This window comes from Haplochromis burtoni, unplaced genomic scaffold (genome assembly GCF_018398535.1).
Source record: "Haplochromis burtoni strain Fernald_Lab_line unplaced genomic scaffold, NCSU_Asbu1 Contig_217, whole genome shotgun sequence".
NCBI classification, from domain to species: Eukaryota; Metazoa; Chordata; class Actinopteri; order Cichliformes; family Cichlidae; genus Haplochromis; species Haplochromis burtoni.
The window spans coordinates 1,015,109-1,036,806 of record NW_024582578.1 but is presented as its reverse complement, the minus strand read 5'-3'; the positions used below and the strand labels follow the sequence as shown (position 1 = coordinate 1,036,806).

The window sequence follows — 21,698 nt, the reverse complement described above, 5'->3', positions numbered from 1 at the left end:
GCTCCCAGGCCTCTGGTAGAGGACCCGAGCTTGAAGGATAAACCGCCCGCAGGGGCGTGCTGGGTGTTTATATATATATGTTTATTTTATTGAGCTCAACTTTGATTTCCTGTGTTTTACTCACACCCTCAGGCTTCACAGTCGAACCTTATTCTGATAGCTCATTGTCTATGATGCTGCAGTCAGGCGCCCTGGTCCTTTAACCGCATTACAGACAGGTGGAGACAGATGATTGGCTCTGGCAACCCCCTTAAAGGGAGCAGCTGAAAGAAGGTTTGGGCTGATTTATTTATTTATTTTTATTTATTTATTTATTTTTAGCCCTGATTAGTGACAGCAGGCCCTGCTAGCCTGCTGGGGGGGTGTCGCACTGAGTTTATTTAACCTCCCCCGGATGAGCGGCTGTAAGCTTTGATTTCTCGGACCTGGTGCAGCAGGTTGTGGGAGCGAATCTCCAGTGCCTGGATCTTTGCCAACAGCTTCATGTCCTCCACCTCGTAGTCTGGGATGATCTTAAAGCCGTACTCATCATGATCCCTGAGGACACAGCAGATGTTTAACACATTCATCAGGTCTGGAGTAAACAGTAAAAAATTTGATCTATTTAGAGTTTCTTCTTCTGAGTTTTTAATTGTCATGTCAAGTGACTCTTGAATGAGAAAGAAGCAGGTTGTGTCTGTTATTTTGTCTACCCTGCTGTTCAGGTGCTCGTACCTGTGCACGCTGAGCTTCGTGACTCTCTTCAGCTCTCCCTTCAGAGCGTCCTCGATCATTTTCTGCACGGCCTCCCGCTGGGCCGGATGCAGAGATTTGATCTCCTGCAGCCTCCGCAGGACTCCCAGGTAACGGCTCTCCACCTGACAGTTAGTGGCCTCCAGGAAAGCACACTGCAGCCAATCAGAGGGCAGGAAAAGGCATTAATCACTGTGCTGTAGGCTGTGGGCTGTAGCTGGCCCATAGCAGCTCTGTGTGGTGGTGGAGTGTTTAAATGAACAGAAATGGCATCAGACCGACCTTCACCATCAGGGTTTTCTCCTGCTCTGAGCTTTTCCTCCACAGTTTGGTCAGCTGGTAGATCTCAGAGTTCAGAAACTTGTTCTGAGTCTTATATGCCTCGATGTCATCCTGCAGACACAAACACAGACAACCTGGGAGGTTTAAGAGGTTTTAGACTCAGTAACGTAATATCGGCTGTTTCTTTACTTTTGATAGCTTCAGCTCATTTTGGAAGGTTTTTAAACTTTCTTTAAAACACAATCACTTACACTCTGTACCTTCAAGTAAAACTGTAATTCGCTGTAAGTTATCACTGTGCTTCACCTTGAGGTTGTTGTTCTCCTGCCGAAGCTGTCTGAGAGTCTGAGAGTTGATGCGGCCGGCAGAGGACGAGTCGGGGCGCCGCGGTTCTGACAGACACGCTGTCACCTGATCGGACAGCTTTATGATCACCTGACAGGAAACAGTCGCACAGTGAGTACAGCTGCAGATAGACTTCATGTTTTACTGTCACACAAAGCTCACAGGAAGCAAGAAAAAGTAAATGAGTACATTTACTCAAGTAGAAGTGCTTGTAACTCTAAGCACTTTCTATTTGTCTGCCAGCTGCAGGCGGTGATTCAACAACACAAAATTAGAATAAAGAATCGTTCAGCTTCATTTCAGCCGTTCTCATGTTGCGTAGGTGCGTCCTGTTTTGGTTCAGGCAGGAAGAAGAAGCTGAGTCACAGAGCCAGTTACTGCCTAGATACGATACGTGACCACTGGGTGGAGCAGTTGATTGAGCTATATGGTCATAATGCACGCCACACATAAAACAGAATTAAAATGAAACCCTGACAGAGTCAAATATGCAGCCCGGAGGCCGGATTAGGCCCACCAAAGGGCCCAGTGCAGTCTTGGGTGGCTTTGAATGAAGTGAAAATTTAAAAGTTCAGATATCTGGAAAATAAAATCATCTCCTACTCGCGGTGTGAGAAAGCCAGCACAGGAGCAGAAGACTGCTCCTGTGCTTGAATGATAACGAAATGCTATTTAAACCTGCGACAGCAGAAAACTGAGTGAAGTTGTATGTCTTAGACTTCGTAAGCAGCTCGCAGCATATTAAACATGAACCTTTTCAGAATGTGTTTGGACTTAAAAAGACATAATTTCTTTCTAAATATTTGTCTTGGATTCAGAAATCTGCAGTAAACTAATTCCACGAATTTGAGATCAAACTGCAGTGTATGTGGCACTCAAACTGACACAGCTGATCATTTTAAATAACTGAAACAACTCATGATTATGAAGGACGAGCTACCTAAAGAACCCTACTCTCAGCACGTTTTTTTTTTTTTTTTTTTTTTTTTTAATCGTCAGTCATAACTCCTGCAGCTTCCTCTCTCCTCCTGATGAATTTTAGGAATTGAGATGTTTCAGTGTGGCGTACAACAATTCAAATCCAGGTCAAAGGTAGGCGGACGGTCCAAATAAGGAGGCACAAACTTGAAGAATCAGAAAATATTAAAAAAAAAAAAAAAACACCTCCTGAAAAGACCTAAGTAACATCACAGAACACCAACCTGCCAACCGCTCTTTAAAAATGAAGACACGGAGCTCGCTCAATGAGCATTTTGCTCTGTGATCTTCCTTAAACGTTCCCCTTTTTTGTTCTTTTGGCTACAATTCTCAGTTTTCCAACGAATCACATGGCACATCCATCATCTGGGCTGGTCATTTAGGTGAAGCGTTGAATGCACAGGAGAGGCCCTCTGTCTGATCTAATCAACATCCACCCACATTCGGTTTGTGCTTTTTTTTTTTCTTTTTTTTTCCTGAGCCAGCAGCAGCTCCAGGAACAGCTCCAGATCTCAGAGAAACTTTCAGTCATGGAAACAAACGTGCACAGGTTTATTTTAACGTGACCAACCAGAGGTCAGTCTGACAGCAACCTCTGGTTTGTCCTCACCTCCTGTTTGGCGTTGTTCTTCTCCTTCAGCATCCTGTTGTTGTGCTGCAGCTCGGCGACCTGCGTGGCCTTCTCAGCCAGACTCTTCTTCACCATCTCCACCTCCATCTTGGCCTCGTCGAGCCGCCCCCGGAGGTCGGCCGCCTGCCGCTCGCGGTGTCGGAGCAGCTCCAGACGTTCCTGCTCATCCTCCTCTGCCAAAAACTCGGCACAGGTTCGCTTCTCCAGCTGAGAAGCCTCCAGCGCTTTGTGGAGGATCCACACCAGCTCCTGCAGGAGGCGCTGTGTTTGTCACTTTTTTCAGTGGCAGCAGAGATCAATAAAACTTTATGATTACTGAACGACTGATCACCTTCTGAGCTTTGACCTCCTCCATCAGCATCTCTTTCTCCTGCTGCAAGCGGCCTATCCGGTCTGAGGACTGAGACGCCATGTCTCTGCGGCGGACAGGCAAGGTGGACGCGCTGCGAGCCTTCACCCTGCGGCTGCAACTCTCAAACAGTGATGGTGACTCCCTGCCATCTGTAGGGGGCGCCTGATCAGCGGCATTGAGCAATGGTAGGGGAGGGGAGAGGCTCGGGGATTCAGAGGGAGTGCTGAGGGTTGGAGAACCTGAGAAGTGACAGAGAAGGATTAAAAGAAGTCACACGCCTGGATGCTGAAGCGGGTAAACTTCTTCACAAATAAAATTTTTATCATTAGAGAAAAAATGACCAATAATCATCCTACAGATGTAATATTATCTACAGCTACTTTTAGTACCATTGATGTTAAGTTAGACTCTTTTTCTTTTTCTCCAATTGATCTTTCTGAGTTAACTTCAATAATTACTTCCTCCAAACCATCAATGTGTCTTTTAGACCCCATTCCTACAAAACTGCTCAAAGAAGTCCTGCCATTTATTAATTATTCAGTCTTAAATATGATCAACCTATCTCTAATGATCGGCTATGTACCACAGGCCTTCAAGCTGGCTGTAGTTAAACCTTTACTCAAAAAGCCATCTCTAGACCCAGCAGTCTTAGCTAATTATAGGCCAATCTCCAACCTTCCTTTCATATCAAAAATCCTTGAAAGAGTAGTTGTCAAACAGCTAACAGATCATCTGCAGAGGAATGGCTTATTTGAAGAGTTTCAGTCAGGTTTCAGAGCTCATCACAGCACAGAAACAGCTTTAGTGAAGGTTACAAATGATCTTCTTATGGCCTCTGACAGTGGACTCATCTCTGTGCTTGTCCTGCTAGACCTCAGTGCAGCGTTCAATACTGTTGACCATAATATCCTATTAGAGCGATTAGAACATGCTGTAGGTATTACAGGTACTGTGCTGCAGTGGTTGCAGATGACACCCAGCTCTATCTGTCCATGAAGCCAGATAACACACACCAATGAGTTAAACTGCAGGAATGTCTTAAAGACATAAAGACCTGGATGGCCGCTAACTTTCTGCTTCTTAATTCAGATAAAACTGAGGTTATTGTACTCGGCCCTGAAAATCTTAGAAATATGGTATCTAACCAGATTCTTACTCTGGATGGCATTACCTTGGCCTCCAGTAACGCGTGAGGAACCTTGGAGTCATTTTTGACCAGGACATGTCCTTCAACGCACATATTAAACAAATATGTAAGACTGCTTTCTTCCATTTGCGCAACATCTCTAAAATTAGAAATATCCTGTCTCAGAGTGACGCTGAAAAACTAGTTCATGCATTTATTACTTCCAGGCTGGACTACTGTAATTCATTATTATCAGGATGTCCAAAAAACTCACTGAAAAGCCTTCAACTAATCCAAAATGCTGCAGCAAGAGTCCTGACAGGGACTAGAAAGAGAGAGCATATTTCTCCTGTTTTGGCTTCCCTTCATTGGCTTCCTGTTAAATCCAGAATTGAATTCAAAATCCTGCTCCTCACATACAAGGTCTTAAATAATCAGGCCCCATCTTATCTTAATGACCTTGTAGTACCATATCACCCTATTAGAGCACTTCGCTCTCGCTCTGCAGGCCTACTTGTTGTTCCTAGAGTATTTAAAAGTAGAATGGGAGGGAGAGCCTTCAGTTTTCAGGCCCCTCTTCTGTGGAACCAGCTTCCAGTTTGGATTCGGGAGACAGACACTATCTCTACTTTTAAGATTAGGCTTAAAACTTTCCTTTTTGCTAAAGCATATAGTTAGGGCTGGACCAGGTGACCCTGAATCCTCCCTTAGTTATGCTGCAATAGACATAGGCTGCCGGGGGATTCCCATGATGCATTGAGTTTTTCCTTTCCAGTCACCTTTCTCACTCACTATGTATTAACAGACCTCTCTGCATTGAATCATATCTGTTATTAACCTCTGTCTCTCTTCCACAGCATGTCTTTTATCCTGTCTTCCTTCTCTCACCCCAACCGGTCGCAGCAGATGGCCCGCCCCTCCCTGAGCCTGGTTCTGCCGGAGGTTTCTTCCTGTTAAAAGGGAGTTTTTCCTTCCCACTGTCGCCAAAGTGCTTGCTCATAGGGGGTCATATGATTGTTGGGTTTTTCTCTGTATCTATGAAGCGCCTTGAGGCGACTTTTGTTGTGATTTGGCGCCATATAAATAAAATTGAATTGTAAAGAAACTGATGGTGGTAATTTACAGGACAAACACAGACTAACAAGCTCTTAATAAAAACCCGAGGACTGAAGCGGACCACGGCCCAAATCAGGTACAAAATACTCAGTACAGGTGAGTCACAGTTCAGGCTGATGTTTATGTGTTTAGTCTGAAGTCAAAATGAAAAAGTCCCAGTTCAAGTCCAATTTAAAGTCACAGGTAACTATAGATGCATCTTCTTCCTTCCACATCTGATGGGCACCGCAGGCATCAACTTTATTTCTATACCCCAAATCACAAAAATGCTGCCTTATTATCTCAAAGTAAAGGCCTTACAGTATTAGAGAGACTTCAGTGATTACATGATCCTCCATGTGGAGCACTTTATGACAGAAGATGCCTTCAACAGAAGCAGGATCAGAGTGGGGCAGCAATCTGTCTCGACCAAATGTGGGTGGAAACATTCATAACATGGTTTGGTTCACTGTCACCTGTCACCTACACAACACTAACTACAAGGTTTATTAAAAAGAGAAATCTAATAGGAAAAGTAGAGAGTGTTCCTAAATCCAAACTGGGGAGCTCGTCTGTTATATTCTGCAGAATTTCAAACAGCTGAAGGCTTTTCAACGAGCTTTAAGAACAACCTGACAATGAATTCCAAGAGTCCAGCCTAGAAGTAGGAAATCTGTGAACTAATATTTCAGCATCACTTTGAGGCCATGTTCTTAATTTTGTTGATGTTGCATATATGAAACAAAAAAGGCCTACATATTTGTCTAATGTGCGCACTGACGGACATAAGTGACTCCGAGACTCCTCACAGGGCTGCTGGAGGCAAAGGTAACACCATTCAGAATAAGGATCTGGTTGGACACCAAGTTTCTGAGGTTTTTAGGGCCGCGTACAATAAAAAACTTCAGTTTGTGTGAATTTAAAAGGAGAAAATTTAACATCATTCAAGTCTTTAAGTTATGACTGTAGTTTAACTGATTTGCGTCATGTGGTTTCATAGATGAATAAAAATGGTATTACTGGTGTACTCTAAGCTCTGGCTAGTTACTGTAGTACTGCTGTAGTACTGTATATACATACTGGGGGTGTTGACTGTGTCGGCAATGTTCGGGGGAATCCAGGGAGGAGCTTCTACATGAAACACGCTCTGACTCCAGTCCTGGGATGACCTCTTACGCAGACAGTGGACTGAGTTTCTGTACTCAGAAAGAAGAAACATGAAGACCAACAACAAAACAAGTGGAAGACATCAGACTGTCTGAGCCATTTAAATGTCTCAGATTTGTGGCCGAGGGGACTCACTGGATCTCGATGAGCGGATGCTTGAGCGACACGTTGGCGAGGGGAATTCGCGTCATCGGCACACTGGCGGCCCCCTCCCCGACCAGACCGATGGGGCTCTTCAACACTGGCAGGAAGTCATCTGCACAAACACACACAGACATTCAACACCTCAGACACACACGCAAAGCCTGTGTGTTTTCTTCTAGCTGCTTATTTTCAATGAATGTGTGTTTGATGTTTAAATACTTTTTATTTGACCTTTACTTATACACTCTCTTATATAGTCTCATTAAGACTCGGTGTCTCATTTACAAGAGTGACCTGTGTCAGACAAACATTAAAATCGCAGCAATAGAAGAAACAATAGAATAGCTAAAATTGTCTAACGTTTACACGTTCATGTCAAAAACAGGAACAAGTTCCCAGGGATGATTTCACAAAGTCATTTGTACGTCTTTTAAAGTCTACAAGTGACATCAGCTGATGTCATATCGTGTATCCCACAAAGATGGGGCAGAAAAAGAGGAATGCCTTCTTTCTGAGTTCTGTATGAACTGATGGTGACTGTAATAAAGTCCTGAGACTGCAGACTATGACTAAACTGTTTGCATGATGTGTACTCTGATAAATAAGAAGGGAGTAAACCATACATAGATTTACAGATAAAATTATACCAATGAACCATCCTGCATATGGCCAGTGAGAGCCAGTCAACCAGAGAATATAAGTACAGTGGCGTGCCAAAGGTTTACAGCTGCTTGTAAATCTTAGTGCCCTGTGATAAACAGTCCATGAAATGGAGAGAAAGAGCAGAGGCATTCATCTAAATTTTATCGCTGTAATCCAGGAGGGGTTAACAGGTGGTAACAATGAGCCTTTTCCTTGCTGTGAAAGAGAAACACGATTGATTTTTGGAAAAAGAAGCCCAACTTCAGCCTCAGTTTCAGTAATTTTCACATAAACTAGTTTTTTTTCCTGCATTCAAAAGCAGTCTGAGCTGACACAGCTGTGACTGTATAAATTCAAAACACAATAAATAATTGTATCATCTGTGTAAAAATTAACCGAAGCATTAAGATTTTGTCCACAGCCATTAACATAAATAGTAAATAGTGCAGGCCCCACTACATAACCCTGGGGCACTCTCTGGAAGAGAGGCCACTGAGCTACGTGCACTGCTGATGGTCAGAAAAGTCATTAGTAATACACCAAACTGCTTGGTCTGAAAGGCCTACGACCAGTAGCCTCTGGCATAAAATGCCATGGTCAATAGTGCTAAAGGTTTTGAAAAACCAATAAAAAGAGCAGCACAGTAGTTCTTTGAAGGCTTTCAAGGCTCAATAAACATCATTAAGAACTTTTAAGAAAGCAGTTTCATTGCATTGCAATTTCCTAAAGCCAGACAGAGAAGGAGATAAAGAAAAACTACTATAATCCAAGAAACTCTAAGGTGATTATTTACCAGACTAAGATCCAGAGTTTGGAAACTGGTCTGTACTGTAGTTATTGACCATTGAAGAATCACCAGTTTTCAGTAGGGAAGTAAAAAAAAAAAGGCACACTTCCAAATCTCTGGTAAAGGGTTCTGTTGTATGGAAAGATCAAAACACATCAACACTGGCTCAGCTATGACTCTTGCGTCCAGGCAAAAAAAGAAAGGTGACAGGAATATAAAGATGTTCACTCTTTTTAAAACTGTTGAAAAAAAGCTCAGGCTAATTGTTTTACGAGTCTGAACCTTAGCACACTTCACTGACGGGTCTTAAATTGTTTAATTATTACACTGAACAAAAATATAAACGCAACACTTTTGTTGCTCCCATTTTTCATGAGCTGAACTTAAAGATCCGAAACATTTGCTACATACACAAAGGACCCATTACTATCAAATATTGTTCACAAATCTGTCTGAGGCTACGTCCACACGTACCCGGGTATTTTTGAAAACGCAGATTTTTCTATGCGTTTGCACCTTTCGTCCACACGTAAACGGCGTTTTCGGTCACTGAAAACTGAGATTTTTTAAAAACGCCTGCCAGGGTGGATATTTTTGAAAGCTCCATTTTTGCATTTACTTGTGGATGAGGAAAACTGAGAAAACGCAGCGTCAAAGGTGTGCGCCATGTTATTGTTTCGGTGAAATTAATTTCTACAGTGGGGGACAAAATACTGTTAACTGTACTCTCTGCAGTGTTTAAATGCTTACACATACACACACAGTTACTGTCCCTGCACACATAGGTTCTGCTTCTTTGTGCCATCTTTGTTTACTATTTCCCACCGAGGCTTCTAGACTTCTGATTGGCCAACATTTCTACACGTTTAGGAATATATCGCCACCTGTTGCTTTGGCATGTTCCTAGCAGCGTTTTCCTTCACTTTTGCGTTTACGTGTGGACGGGATTATTTTTTAAAACGGAAACGGAAAATCTCCATTTTCAAAAATATCCGTGTACATGTGGACGTAGCCTAAATCTGTGTTAGTGAGAACTTCTCGTTTGCCGAGATACTCCATCCCACCTCACAGGTGTGGCATGTCAAGGTGCTGATTAGACAGCATAAATATTGCACATGTGTGCCTTAGATTGCCCACAATAAAAGGACACTCTGAAATATGCAGTTTGATCACACAGCACAATGATACAGAAGTCGCAGCTTTTGAGGGAGCGTGCAATTGGCATGCTGACTGCAGGAATGTCTACCAGAACTCTTGCCTGTGAAATGAATGTTAATTTCTCTGCCATAAGCCGTCCTCAAAGGCGTTTCAGAGAATTTGGCAGTACATCCAACCGGCTTCACAATCGCAGACCACATGTAACCACACCAGCCCAGAACCTCCACATCCAGCACGTTCACCTCTAGGATGGTCGACCAGGTGGAGACCAGCCACCCAGACAGCTGCAGCAACAATCAGTTTGCATAAAAAAGAATTTTTGCGAAAACTGTCCGAAACCATCTCAGGGAAGCTCATCTGCATGCCCGTCGTCCTTATCGGGGACTGGACCTGACTGCAGGTCGTCACATGACAGCAGTTTGTCACATGAAAGCGTGTTCCAGTTCCTGCTAATGTTCAGCAACTTTACACAAGTATTGAAGAAGAGTGGACCAACAGCCCACAATCAACAACCTGATCAACTCTATGCCCATTGCGCACCATTTGCCTCACACAGTGCAACACATCTATATGTTGCACTGTGTGAGACAAATGGTGGCCACACCAGATACTGACGGGTTTTGCGACTTGTGTATCATTGTGCTGTGTGATTAAACTGCATATTTCAGAGTGGCTTTTTATTGTGGGCAGTCTAAGGCACACCTGTGCAATATTCATGCTGTCTAATCAGCACCTTGACATGGCACACCTGTGAGGTGGGATGGATTATCTGAGCAAACGAGATGTTCTCACTAACACAGTTTAGACAGATTTGTGAACAATATTTGATAGTAATGGGTCCTTTGTGTATGTAGAAAATATTTCAGATCTTTAAGTTCAGCTCATGAAAAATTGGAGCAAAAACAAAAGTGTTGCATTTATATTTTTGTTCAGTGTATTTTTTGTCCCCCTTATGTAAAATTATTTGCACTTCTACCTCCATTATCTTTTTCTTTTAAAATTTTCCATACTAGATGTCCAATAATGTGATTAATGTGAATTCTAGATAGTTAGCTAGATTGCTAGATAGATAAAAAGATAGCTATTAGTTAGATGGATAAGATAGCTCGACAAATAGGTATTATATGCACAACAGTGATAAAACAAAACAAAAAAATAAAAATAAGTTTAAGTTAAAGAAAAGTAGAAAGCAAGACTAAAATTGTGAAAGAGTTGCAGATTGTATTAATAAATAATGTTTAGACTATAAATAAAAGAAACAGCTACAAAAAGGTATAATCCAGAAATGTGTGTGCCTGAAAGGTGTTTTATAATATAATAGGAATGATTTACTGAAGTAGTTGAGTAATTCTGATGCCTAAACAACACAAACGTAGATAAAAACAATTTTAAAAAATGATTCTTTTAAAAATTAAGAAATTTTGCGATTTTCACTGTATATATTGGGATGAGTCTGGGAGGATCTCCAGGCCATGTCATAAAGACCCTGCAGGGGGCACTGAAAGATCTCCACGCTGTCAGATTAGGCTCTGAACACCTACATGAAGGATAATTAAAAACAAACAAACAATGGAGCCGTCTCTGTGAGCTGAGCTGAGACGTAAAAGTGCTGAACAAGCTGGGACATGTACTGAATACCTGAGAGCCAGGTGAGCTGCTCCAGTAGTCAGACTGATAAACAGAGGAGGTTCAATGCTTGTTTTATACAAATTTTATCTCACGATAAAAAAATGAAAGAATGAAGCTCTGAGCTGTGCCACTCAGTTTTTTTTTTCCTTCCAGCAGGTGTTTGCTCGCCAGTTTATATTTAGTCTGTGGGGGTTTCCTCTCATTCAGTCGCACGCAGCTGATCTGCAGTCAGAATCGCTTCCTGTCCAGATGATGATGTAACTGAACCATAACAGGAAATGATCCTCAGCTCCACAGGGCGACATCACAGAGCATATCGGGCACCACCAATATTTGGTGAAATGAGCCGTGATGGCCTCTTAAAAGTCAAATATTTTCAGAGGTGAAGTATTTGACTGCATGCTACATGAAGTACTTGGACTGATAACACTTTTTAGTACAAGCTTCATTCATGATTTCATTTAATCACATTTGCATAATTTTTGCTAAGTGAAGATTTAATTTTTAACCTTTTTAACCCTCTAATGCGCTTACTTGTTAATAGACAACAGTAGAGGCACACAACAGAAGTAAAATCACACTTTTTACTTCATCCGCAAAAGTATAATTTAAGATTAAGCCATGGGCGATTGTGGCTCAAGAGTTGGGAGTTCGTTTTGTAATCGGAAGATTGCCGGTTCGAGCCCCGGCCTGGACAGTCTCGGTCGTTGTGTCCTTGGGCAAGACACTTCATCCGTTGCCTACAGTGATCTCAGAGGGCCCAGTGGCGCCAGTGTCCGGCAGCCTCACCTCTGTCAGTGCGCCCCAGGGCAGCTGTGGCTACAATGTAGCTGCCATTGTGAATGTGTGTGTGAATGGGTGAATGACTGAATGTAGTGTAAAGCGCTTTGGGATCCTTAGGGACTAAGTAAAGCGCTATACAAATGCAGGCCATTTAAAAATGGTTTATTTGATCAAACACAGAAACTCAAAAGGCTGAAAGAGCTCATCAGAGTGCTTAATATTTTCAATTAGTTTGAGTCAGTGAACACTGTCACCAATTTTAACCTCGTCTGTCAGTTGGAGGCTGTCCAGCATTGCACCTAAACACAGCATGACTGTGTTTACCACTGCTGTCATAGGAATGCTGTGCTTAGCTTCAGCTAGTCTCTGCCTGCTTAACACTGACGGATAACTGACCGTAGGCTGTCTGTACAAGAGGACTTTCAACTAAAAGCTGATCAGTGAATCCCGACATAATGCATAGAGAAATAAAACCAGACTGGATTCATGTTTAGTGCCTTTCAGTGGGGAGGGAGCGGTGAATTTCCCCACCTGCTCCTCTGCTTAATTTTTAATGGCCCTGCTGGGATTTTGATGATCTCCATCTCCAAACTCAGGTCCTAAATAGGATGATAAGGGTGTAAGAAGCACAGAGAGAGACCCTGTAAACTCCTTCATGCTGACCTAAACAAAAAAGAAAAACAGCCACATATATGAAGACACAATGAAAGGAAAAGCAGCTTCTTCTCTGTGACAAAAGTATAACCTGAAATATTTCTATGAAAAGAGGAACAAAACCAGTCAGTGCATGCTAAATGACTCGCTCGATCCTTTATTCTGACGCAATTTTAGACTTTCAGGGAACAGTGAGTCAGTCTGAGCCCCTCCCATGCCTCATGGAAGGATTTCCCAATTCTTGCTGGGACACAAAGGAGGAAGAGGAAGATCACTCACTTCCTGAACATGAGAGACCAAACATGAACATGAGAGGGCCGATAAAGACAAAAGAGGTGAAAGCACACCAGAAAAGGTCTGAAGAAGCTTCTGGTGAGAGTCACGGGAAAAACAAGTTGGAGACTGAAAGTCTGTTTCAACCACAGACTGGGTATAAAAATGAGATGGGAAACTCACAGCTTTGTAGCTTCTGCATTCTGAAGCCTCAACATTAATAGAGCTAGAAGTGACCACGTGTGGATGAGAGGCATACACTGTACAGGTGCATCACACAGACACAGAGATCAGACTTCTTCTGGGACCACAACTCATTTGGACAGCAAATGCTGAAAGTTTAGTTTTAGTTAGTGATGTGACGTTCTGTATCGAGGCTTCGAAGCTTGTGTCGAGTAATGGAGGGGGCGTTTCCGCGATGCGCGTATCGAGGCTTGCTTCATTTATGGGAGGAGCTGAAAATGATGACGTCCGAAGCCTCGCTGCCCGGCTGTACCACGTGACTGGTTCATGAAGTGGTTCGAACTTTGCCGCGAGATATGACAGCGATATAAACCCCTCAGACTTCATTCAAAAATGGGTGTTTGATGGAGAGTTGCGGTTAGTGAGAGTTTGGAGACCGTTTGGAGGTTTATGAGAGTGAGGAGAGAAAGTCAGGAGAGAATGGAGCCAGCTAAGAAGAGGAGGATGTCCTCCCCTGTGTGGGAACATTTTGATCTTATTCCTCCCAACAAGGTATGTAAATTTCTACAGAAGATGTATTTTCATGATACTGATGGTGCAATACAATTTATGTTAAGCTGTCTTTACTTTTGTACAAGGTGAAGTGTTTGCTATGTGCCAGGGAGCTGGGATATAACAACAACACCTCATCCATGCTTAGGCACTACAGAGCTTTGCATGAGAATAAGGGGAACACCGATTGTGGAGCAAGACCAGGTGAGCCATCAAATGCCATGATAATATAGCATGCAGTAATGTTACTAAATGATATAACAATATTATACAACTGTAATAAGTTACGTGTGTGATATTTATATTTGTGCTTTGTCTTTATTGTCTTTCCTCAGGAGAACAATCTCAAATAGATGAAGACCTGGTTAGCATGGTGATTGAGGACTCCCAGCCATTTAGCATTGTGGAGGACAAAGGATTCAAAAGATTTGTTAAATCATTAAATCCTAGCTATGTTCTCCCCACTAAAGGTTATAAAAGCAGTGAAAATTTAGTTTTTACTGAATAAAATATGGGCAGGACTGAGGCCTCAGTGTGTAGCTGTCCATACCTCAACGTTACAAAAGCACAACTACTGTCCACACCCCAACCACACCTCACCTCACAGTAAATGATCATTTCCATTTTAAGCATTTCCAAATAATCATTTTCCATACTGCCAGTATAAATATACACAGTATACTGCCATCACTACAATATACATGTTTTACACACTCCTTTTGTTGTTGACATTTACAGGCTGTGTGCAAAAGGCCACACTCTTCAAATTCATGCCAACTAATATTTTTACGTCCAGTAGGTGTCCTACTAGAGCAAATGAAGCTTCAAGAAGCTTTGCGCTGGGGTGAACCAATTGGATGAAAAGCTTCAGTGCTTCATGAAGCTTCATCTGCCCATCACTAGTTTTAGTCAACTAAACATCATCAGACTAGGAGACTAAATCAAAAGTTGATTCAGATTGGATCGCCGCCAAATTCGTCCTGACGAAAGTTATGATGCAAATTATGAGTTAACGAAATTAATAATATCTGTTAGCATTAAAAAGGCTCCCACAGCACAAACGCAGTCCACAGGTCCAGTTCAGGGACTCCAATTAGCTGAGGTGAACACTACTAGCTACAGCCACCTGGCAGTCATAAACGGATACGCCCCCTTTTTAAAAATCAGGCTGTAAACATGTTCTTTCAGGAGTGACTCACTAGGCAGGGGTGGGCAATTCCAGGCCCGAGGGCCGGTGTCCTGCAGGTTTTAGATCTCACCTTGGGTCAACACACCTGAATCACATGATTAGTTCGTTACCAGGCCTCTGGAGAACTGCAGGAGCTAATTTAGCCATTTAAATCAGCTGTGTTGGTTCAAGGACACATCTAAAACCTGCAGGGACACCGGCCCTCAAGGCCTGGAGTTGCCCACCCCTGCACTATGGGGTCTGCTGGAGCCTCTAGTGGATGGTGGTTGAAGCTCACCAAACTGTAATTTACTGATATTTTCAAAATAAGATTAGACGAAGCAGATCTTCTGTCAGTGTTCAGGGCTTTTGTTTTAAATAAACTTTTATTGTTGCTCGCTGTAACTACATCCTGGAGAAACTTTAAAACAGTTAAGTTCATGTCTCAGCGTTCCATGTAGAAGCTCGAGCAGCAGCTCGCGCTGGTTTCTCACCTGCAGTGTTGTTGTTGTTGTTTGTTGGGTCTGAGCACATGGACATCATTCGGTGCTGCCAGCGCTTCACCTGTAGTTGCTGCAGCCAATAGAGCATCAGCTCCTCGGTCACAGCCTGGAGAGGGTGCAGGTGGATTAAGAGACTCCAAACACTTGCGACTCAAATCCAAAAATGCTTTAAGCAACATTTGGCCACCTACCTTCAGTATGAAAGTGCGTTCAGGTGTCTTAATTTGGAAGGTACCCGGCTCTGACTTCAGTGGGTAGGTGAAGGTGGCACCGCTGAGCTCCACCCACCCGAGCGGCATCACGTCGTTTGGTGTGCGGTAGTAGAACAGCTGGTTCTTCTTCTCCTCGTAAGTGAACCAGCGCTGCTTCCAGGCCCTCAGAGGCCCACCCTGCTTCATCAGGAAGCCGCACAGTTTGGGCTCCCCGGAAGGAAAACCTGCAGGGCCGGGCTGCATCTGGTCACAGAAAGCCTCAATGGTGAGAGGTGGAGCTGGTGGAGCCAGGGCGGATCTTTTAGCTGGAGGATCCAAGTGTCTTTTCTGGTCTGCAGGAGAAGGGGGAGGAGACTTGTGGGTGTTTAGGTGAGGAGGATCTTGGAAATGCTGAAGCCTCTCAGGTTTTTTCTCCTCTATGGACTCAGAAATATGGAGCTTATTCTGGACATCCTTTTCATCTGTTAGCAAAGTTATAAATGAGTTTCTTTTCTCATCTTTAGTTTTCTGATCTGCACAAAAAAGATCTTTGTGGTTTTGACAGTCCTGAGAGTCACCCGGTTCTTGTTCATGTTTTGGTCTGGCAGGATCTCCAAGGTTCCTCTGATCTGCCCCCAAACCAGAATCTTTTGATTCAAGAACAGGATCTAGTTCGGTTTGGTCTGGAAAGAGGTTTTCTGGTTGTGGTCGATCTGGTTTTGATTCATTTTTTGAAGAAGTTGAATCTTTAGCCTTTAGCCTGTTTGTCTCTGGAGTATTTTCTGAGGTTTTCTCCGTGTGAGGATCTTTAGCCTGTTTGTTCCCTCCTGGCCTCTGGTTCTTCTGTGACCCAGGCACACTGGCAGACTCTCTGCTCTGGTGGTCCTTCTTCGGAGGCTCTGTCTTCAGCGTCCCCTCGTTAGCGTGGGCAGGAAGTGAGCAAGACGAGGCAGCGCTGGGATTTCCTGCTGAGCCGCTTCCATTCATCCTGCAAAAAGAAAGACGGAGGAAGGAAATTGAGTTTAATGATGTTTGTGAGGAGACGTTTGGCGGTAAACCATCAAACTGGATTCTGAGAATTTCAAATCCAGACTAAGTGCCTTTTTCCAGACAAGGAGTATAAATAAAGGCTGCATTTGGAAAAAAGAAAACATAGCCAGCAGGAGAAGAAATGCAGGGACACAAATTCAAAGTAAACCAGTTACACATTCAGATACACATCAGTTTGTGTTGAAATATGCAATATCACCTGTATGGAGTAAAATCATGTGGACAGCCAAGGTTCCTCAAATTTTTTAAAATTGATTTGCTTACTTTCTGAGTGTTTACCTTATATAGACTGTAAATAAAAGATGACTATACCCACCTTAATGCCACTCATTAGTTTTAGTATCTGTCTTCAACCTCAGAGATAGCATATAAATTTCAAATTCAAATTCAAATTTTATTTGTCACGTACACAGTCATACACAGTACGATATGTAGTGAAATGCTTGGACAACTGCTCATGACCTAAAGAAAACAAAAAAGGAAAGGCTATGAATAAGATAGGAAATAAATATGAAAAATTAAAAAGGGTAAATTTAACTAGGAAGGAATATAGACCATATCTGTATGACAGGGTGGAGTGTTATGTTATGCTAGCTAGCTTGACTGTCAAGCTGCATTCACAAACAGTACAACAGCATCACACAGACACATACCTGCTAATTACTGCACAGTAACATCTAAATAAAAGTTTAAGTTTAGAAATGGACTCACTGAATGGTCTGTTAGTACGATTACGCACACAGCAGCCATATTGTTGGCTAGATAATAATAATAATTATTAAAATGACAACAAAAGGCTCTAACAGCACAAACATGGCCCTGAGGTCTCCAATTAGCTGAGGTGAAGCCTAGCAGACAGCTAGCAGCTGCAGCCACTTCTGTGAACTATGGCTGTATCTCATTTAAGGGACGCATTTCGAGCAGCCTTCGAATTGGGACAGCCTTCATCGCGTCGCGGTGACGTAATTGGCCTTAAAATGCAGCCTTTAAGGCTGCAGACCCTGAATTGGGATACAGCCTTTCTGCAGGTCAGCCAAAGAGGCCACACCCCTTTTGAAGCACGCTGTAATCAAGAATAACATGGGAGTCTATGCTGTAGCCTCTAGTGGACATTAGAAGAACTGCATTTTTTTTCTGTCTTTTTTTAAAGCCCTGGGGTTGGTGATGAAATTCTATTGGTTCTATTTCGAAGTTCATGCTTTAATTTGTAAAACTAAAAACCATTTAAAGAGAAAAGAATCCATAAATAGTAAGAGCGTGCTGCAAGCGGACAGAAAAAAAGAGAGTTGTATTGTTATTTCTAAGTGCTGGGCTGACAGTTGAACATTTTCCTGTTTAGAGAAACATCAGCTTTGGTTTGGGTGTGGATTTTGTTGTGCGTGCAATGGCAAGCGTAGTCAGTGTCTTAATGTACAGTATAGTGCCTACTGTATATGTATATGAAGGTATACAGTCTGTGGATCATCATTTTAAAATTCAGCTGAGAATGCTAAAAGTTTTTTCTCTACTGAGAAATAAAAATCAAATAGGACCAAACCTGTAAATAATTATTTTTCCATTCTTTCTTCTTTTACTGAAGTCACGTGTTTGTATATAGTCTAAAATGTGTGTTCGACTCTTTATTCACCCGTTGGTGGTCCAGGAGCAGAGCACCATGATGCGTGAAGCTCTAAAAACACGTTTTAGTGTTTTTTTCCCGCAGTGGAGGAACTGAATCCTTCTTCTACTGAAGAAAAGCATCAAAATAAGCACAAATCTGATGAGTTCTAAAGTAATGGGACCTAATTACAGGAAGTGGTTCAGGTCCAGGGAAGCAAAACATCTAAATGACAATCCATATCTCTGCATCTCTATACACACAGATATGAAGGCGGAAAGCCAAACTAGAGTAGCTGCTCTTGACTCGTAAGCGTGGCATGACCTTCTCATGTGGCAGGTCAGCCCATACGTATTTGTGGAATATCCAATTCAGCTTAACTGCAGACCTGTGCTGTGCAGATCATGCATGTTACTGACTGCTGTTATATTCATGGATTTTTTCAGACAGCCTTCAATGAGTTTGGAAGGAGGCCGCGTCCTGTATGGACTGTTGGCTTTCAGTTAAACGGGTTTCAGATAGGAAAACCAGCTGCCCTTTAATTTTCTACTGACTACTAGACTCATTTTATTCAAACAGCTGAAAGGGGAAGATGGTAAAGGTTCCCCACATTCTGCCTTTGTCTGACAGTGTTTGTAGAGCATGTGCTTCCAGTTCGAGGTATTTGACATTTAGTTTGTGTAAGCAGTGGTGCGGCATTTGGTGTCAGCGCTGATTCACACTCCAGAGACTTGAATTCATTCAAAGAAGCACTAAGTTCGGAGATTTTCCTTTCCTTTAATTTAGTCTGACCGATCCCATCATTTAATGCCTTCCCTTTCCTCTGTAGATGTTTCAGCTACCTGGAGGGCAGGGCTGACTGGGTTTTCCAGTCTATAAAGCTGTTGCTAGTACTTGCTCTGAGTTAGTTCTTTGTTTTTCTTCCTTGCACCTCTCACAATCCTGATTCTCCCAACTTTCACTTTTGTTGACTTACCATTCATTTAAGTTACTTCACTTTGTTTAGTGTGTAATATTTTTAAAATGCTTCAGAATAGTGTGTTTGTTTTTTATCATAACTTTCTGAGAATCACTGTGACAGACTGAAGATCTTTTTTTAAAACAAATTCTATTGTGTTGTCACACTTAGTGTCAGCTGTTTATGAACACCTGCTTGGGATTTTGTGGGTCATTGTATGGAAACTGATCTAACTGCGCTGATTCAGAGTGTGCTTGATGCAATCGTCATCATGGGACAATGGCTAACACTAAAGTGTGAGATAGGTTGGAAACCCTTAAAAACCACAGATTTAAAGCAAGAGTGCTCTGTGGCCATTTTAAAAGACATTTAGCTTCTGGGGGGAGCTTTTCCCTCAATGCTGTTTTGTACATGTCAGGTTTTGGATCCAGTTCCAGATGAAACTACCAGGCTAATATTAGACTGGCAGTAAGAGTAAGAAAGCTGAAAAGGTTAGATCTGCATGACACTAAAGGGTGAGAAAAGAAAATTGCTTGAAATCAAATTAAGTGTTCAACAGGGGGGGGGAAAGGATCCAAGCAATGCTAAAGAAGACGTTCATGGGAAATTCTTCACCTAGGACAAATTCCTTTCAGCAGTGGTGTGTCTCATGCCTGTATTTCCTCTCATGCTATTTAAGTATTGGTGTGTGTTCAGAGCGTGCTAACTGGAAAAGCTGAGACAGTGCTGATTTAAAAGCCTAAGCGCTGCTTCCAGGAACGTAATGCAAGCATTTTAAGTGCTGAAGAAAAAACAAGCGATGGTCTGCACGTGACTTGTTTCAGTTGGGGCTGCTCCGCTGCAGGTGTGACCGCTTTTAGAGTTCACCGTGTCGGTCCCACAGCATACTGCTTGTCATCTGAGTGAGCATGAAATGATTCATGTTTGCGGCAGCAGCTTTGGCCAATATGTCTTGTTATCTAAATGTTTGTTTGACTTGGAAAAGTTTTGGCATTCTCACAGCTCACTGCACTGCCCCCGAAGGCCCAACCCAAAGCCAAACCCTCAAGCACGTCAGAGGTTTATGACAGTTTGAGCCTACTACTCATTAAGCTTATTTTACTCCTGTTGCTCTATCCTTTGGTAATGACTTACAACTGTGAGATATTTATGAGTGACTCCATGTTATTTCATCTAACAGAAACAACAGACACTGTCACCTCTCTGTGTGGAAGTCATGTATATGATGTTTATCCATCAGCGTGAACAGTTACGCCATGGCAATCCCAGGCTGCAAAGGAAAAATCAATATTCTCTGATTGATTTACAAGTGGTTGCAGAAAGTTGCTGTTGCAAGGTGAAACTGCTTTGGTTGCTGACAGATTGCTGCAGTTGCCTGTAGTTTGGATGGAAGATGCCATCTTGTTTGCAAACATTTGACAGCTGCTAGCTAAGTTAGTTAAAACAAAGACTGTGCCTTCAAAGTAAAAGTCACTCATGTCTTGTGGAATGTGTCTGGCAATGAGGCCCAACCTTTACTTTGAAAGTTATCTGTTTCCTGTTTGGTTTGCACTACTACTAGTGGTTAGTTAGTGAGTGTTTGCAGACAAGTGGCCACCTTGCACGCAAAATATGGGTGACTATGGCAACTTCCTAGTAACCACAGCAATTAAAGGGGGTTTTTCTGGTGCAGCACCCTGTTTGCAACCAATATCACCCCAAAACGGCCAGCAACCTCTAGCAACCACTGTAAGGCACCAGGAAGAAGTGCTAGTGGCTCTTGTCTAATTTAATGCAAAACTACAAACTTAGCCAACCTATAGAGCACCCTCTGCTGGTTGATTTATTAATATAATTCTGCCTGTTTACTGGTTTTTAGCCATGCTCAACTGAGATGCTCTGCAGACAGGTGTTGTGCCAAAAACTGATTTCCAATGTTTCCGTGTGGGGTTTTTTATGTGTAATATCATTATATATGTTGCTAAATAGACTTTGGTGAACAGGTATTACAAAGGGGTGTATATAAAATAAAAAAATACCTGTGTTATTGTACTTACATTATAATCAATCAGCTCCCTTTTGTCCACTTAAAATATGTTTACAGAACTATTTTTGCATTTGTTGCAATTTCAGCTGTCCCCTTGGCCCGATTACTCTTGAAAGAGATCTTTTTAAAGTCAACAAGAATTTTTTTAACTGCATAAATAAAGGATACAAAAAAGTCACTGCCAAAAACTGATTGCGGCATCTACCTTGTTACAGGAATGTTGTTTGTTGCTTAAGATGACTTGATATCATTCATGAGGGATACATTTGACATATGTTTCACATATTATAGACCAACAAGTTATTTATAGCAGTTTAAATACAAACAATCACTTTTTGACACAACACTGGCTCTGACTTTGGGACATTTGTTTCATTTGTCTTCTAGAAAGACTTTTTGTTTTATGACGTTAGTACAAACAGCTCGTCATAACTGAAATCAGATGTGTTTTTCTTGTTCGTTTTGGAGGTGGATCTCTGACTGATGAAGAGCATCACTGACTTTGCTTTTTGAGCATGAAGTGATGGAAACATGAGCAGCAGGCAGGAACGCAGTTGATCCGGTCACAGAATGCAGCACAACACCGGCAGCCTGATAGGAAGTGAGCAAATACTTCATGCTTTTAGGAAAGCTGCTTATGCTCACTGATCCCATTCTCTCTCTCTCTCTCTCTCTCTCTCTCTCTCTCTCTC

General features: G+C 42.4%; 1 protein-coding gene across 1 annotated transcript in view; it reads right to left on the bottom strand.

Moving 5' to 3' along the window:
* The window catches only part of LOC102309767 (TBC1 domain family member 2A), a 55,458-nt gene that overhangs the window by 33,195 nt on the left and 565 nt on the right, over window positions 1-21,698 (bottom strand). Inside the window, 11 exon segments of the mRNA XM_042226538.1 lie at window positions 426-537; window positions 715-887; window positions 1,015-1,125; window positions 1,321-1,449; window positions 2,948-3,217; window positions 3,300-3,559; window positions 6,622-6,737; window positions 6,844-6,964; window positions 15,176-15,290; window positions 15,376-16,363; window positions 21,508-21,597. Of these exon segments, the coding sequence (XP_042082472.1) occupies window positions 426-537; window positions 715-887; window positions 1,015-1,125; window positions 1,321-1,449; window positions 2,948-3,217; window positions 3,300-3,559; window positions 6,622-6,737; window positions 6,844-6,964; window positions 15,176-15,290; window positions 15,376-16,363; window positions 21,508-21,539 (2,427 nt within the window). The 5' untranslated portion in view covers window positions 21,540-21,597.